This window comes from Aegilops tauschii, chromosome 4 (genome assembly GCF_002575655.3).
Source record: "Aegilops tauschii subsp. strangulata cultivar AL8/78 chromosome 4, Aet v6.0, whole genome shotgun sequence".
NCBI classification, from domain to species: Eukaryota; Viridiplantae; Streptophyta; class Magnoliopsida; order Poales; family Poaceae; genus Aegilops; species Aegilops tauschii.
The window spans coordinates 480,959,688-480,962,170 of NC_053038.3; the positions used below are offsets into that span (position 1 = coordinate 480,959,688).

General features: G+C 50.4%; 1 protein-coding gene across 1 annotated transcript; it reads right to left on the reverse strand.

Annotated features, from left to right (window-relative positions):
* Positions 1-1,092: 1,092 nt before the first annotated feature.
* LOC109770415 (uncharacterized) lies at positions 1,093-1,709 on the reverse strand. The gene has a single exon (XM_020329115.4). The coding sequence runs from the start codon at positions 1,614-1,616 to the stop codon at positions 1,245-1,247; it is 372 nt and encodes a 123-aa protein (XP_020184704.1). The 5' UTR covers positions 1,617-1,709; the 3' UTR covers positions 1,093-1,244.
* Positions 1,710-2,483: the final 774 nt, after the last annotated feature.

Below are 2,483 nucleotides of genomic sequence, written 5' to 3' on the forward strand. Positions count from 1 at the left end.
AGACTATAGAGAACTAGCTAGAGCCACCCTTGATGAAATTTACGACTGGTATAGTGTAGGTGTGGGTGTGGGTGGATAAGATCGTTTTGTGAGAGATCACGTTTGATTCTCTTGTAGGTGTGAGTGGGTGCTCGGGTGATTGATGTTCGCATCGACCGCACGAATCTTGTAAATTGTTTTCTCCCTTCCATAAAGATACGGTACGCCATTAGCGTACTCTCGAGAATAATAATTGAGGAGCAATACATTTGTGGCAGTCTTTATCGCGCTTTCATGTATTACGTGTCGATAATGAGTAGGGAAGAGAACAACAAGTTTATTCTCGGGATCTAGGAAATGGCACAAGATCTGTCCAATGACTTCACATGACAAAGCGTTCCCTGAGGTCATTGCTTGTACCATTTTTTCACATAATTTAACATTTCACATATGTTAGATTATGTTGTGAAAATACAGGAAACACCCCCTTCTTTTTTTATGGAAATGGGTATCTACTAATTCTCCCCGGAACTAGAAGATCATTTTGAGATTTTACAGCATATTTAAGGTTTTAATGTAACTTTGTCACTTTGGGCGACTTTTTTCTAAAATATGAGGGGGCAACTAAGATGTTGGAGAAGCGGCGAATATACAATGTAGATTATTTTGTACGGAACGCACAGCTCAATTTAAATTGGGGCGTAAGCTTTAGAATTTTGTAACATGATCATTTCATCTGATAAACGGGACAATCATGGTTATAAAAAGTTAGTGGCATGAGTAACAAACCAAGGTATTTTCACCCCTCATTCTGTAGTTGAGCTCGTCGGCATTTCTTTTATCGTGAGTACCATCTTGTGGTTCTTTGACAAACACACACAAAAAAAACTTTTCACAGGATACGCATATTTGAGTTTTGGATCATCTAAAAACTGCCAGTTTCCTCTATTCTATAGTCGTTGATGCTGGGTTTTCCCACTCGGTACAAGTCAGAGAACTACCGTGAAAAACAGAGTAGCTTGTAAGAATTATACTGAAACTGAATTTGTAGCACCTAGTGTGTCAGAAACTTAAGCTGAAAAGGGTCGAGCACATCCACCAGATGCGAATATGTAAGGTAACAAATGAAAGAATTTTATACTCATAATAATCTCGTAACAAGATTACATCGCAGTGTCGTGTGTAATCTTTCCTCCGTCTATAACGAAGAAATTTCAGAAAGAATGAAACTGTATAGACAACAGCGAGCAGAGTCGTCGCTGCATCTAGAACACGATGGCGGCGGCCACCGCTCCGGCGACCGCGACGAAGCTGGCGGCCGATGAGTACACGGCGGAGCTCGCGGGGGTGCCGGTGGGGGCGCCGATGGGGGCGCCGGAGGGTGTGGCAGAGACCGCGGACGGCGTCATCGCGGAGGGAGCGTCGGTCGGCGCGTCGGTGGTCGGGGCAGGGGGAGATGCCATCGGAGACGGCGACGCGGCGGTGGGCGGGGTGGCTACCGGCGCAGGGGCGGTGCCCGGGGATCTGGCCGGCGGTGCGGGGAGCGGGGCCATCCTGGGCGCCGGCATGGGGCCCTGCGCGGCGGCGGCAACGGCGAGGAGGGCCATGATTGCGGCGACCACGGCGAAGCGAGCCATCTGGTTGTTGAGAAGATTCAGAGAGGAGACGGTGGCGAGCGAATGCTTAGCAGGGGAGACGATGGTGAGCTGCGAGCTGTGAATTGGGATCGAGGGAGGAGGCGCGGTTTTATAGCGGGAAGGAGATTTTTCTAAACGTCGGTTGAGGTGGGCAACAGCTGTAACGTTCGGGTCTCGGGCTGCCGTGGGCCCGTGTATCACTGTCGCCAACGGCACCAACGCGTGAGACCAGTCTGTCAGCGAGACAGGTGGATATGGATGTCTTCGCGGAGCGGCGCCGTGTCCTGGGATTACGGGGGTAAATCACTAATCACGTGGTGGATCCTGAACGCGTCAAGATTTCGAGTTAGTACTTATTTCCACGGAGACTTCGCGTTAGCTGCTGCATTGCACGTGTTATATAGTGGCAAGTCACCAGTGGTGTATAATTTTGACTTGAGAGCATATACCAGCCGCACCTCCCAAACCCACTTCAAATATCTGGACGGACTGCCTGGTTACTGACCGGTCACAAAATTTTGATTCACACAGGTGCCTTAAACGGGTCTCAAACGCCCGGGCTGACCGGCACTCATCGTATACAACCCAAATATGCGGTTGATATGGGCACGCCCGGGCGCGTCCGCCACGTCGGATCCGGTCCAAGCTGGCCCGCCCGATCCCACATATATTCCTCCCCATCCAAACTTCACTCCCCTCCACCACCCAAGCTCAACTTTGGCGATCTTCAACCACCCAAGCTCAACTTTGGCGATCTCCGGTCGTCTCCAGCATGGCGGGCAGCGGATCTGACTCCGACCAGTCCGGATCCGTGTCGACTAGGGTGTCATCTCGTGCGGGTTGGAGGAGGCAATGGTCGTCCGCATT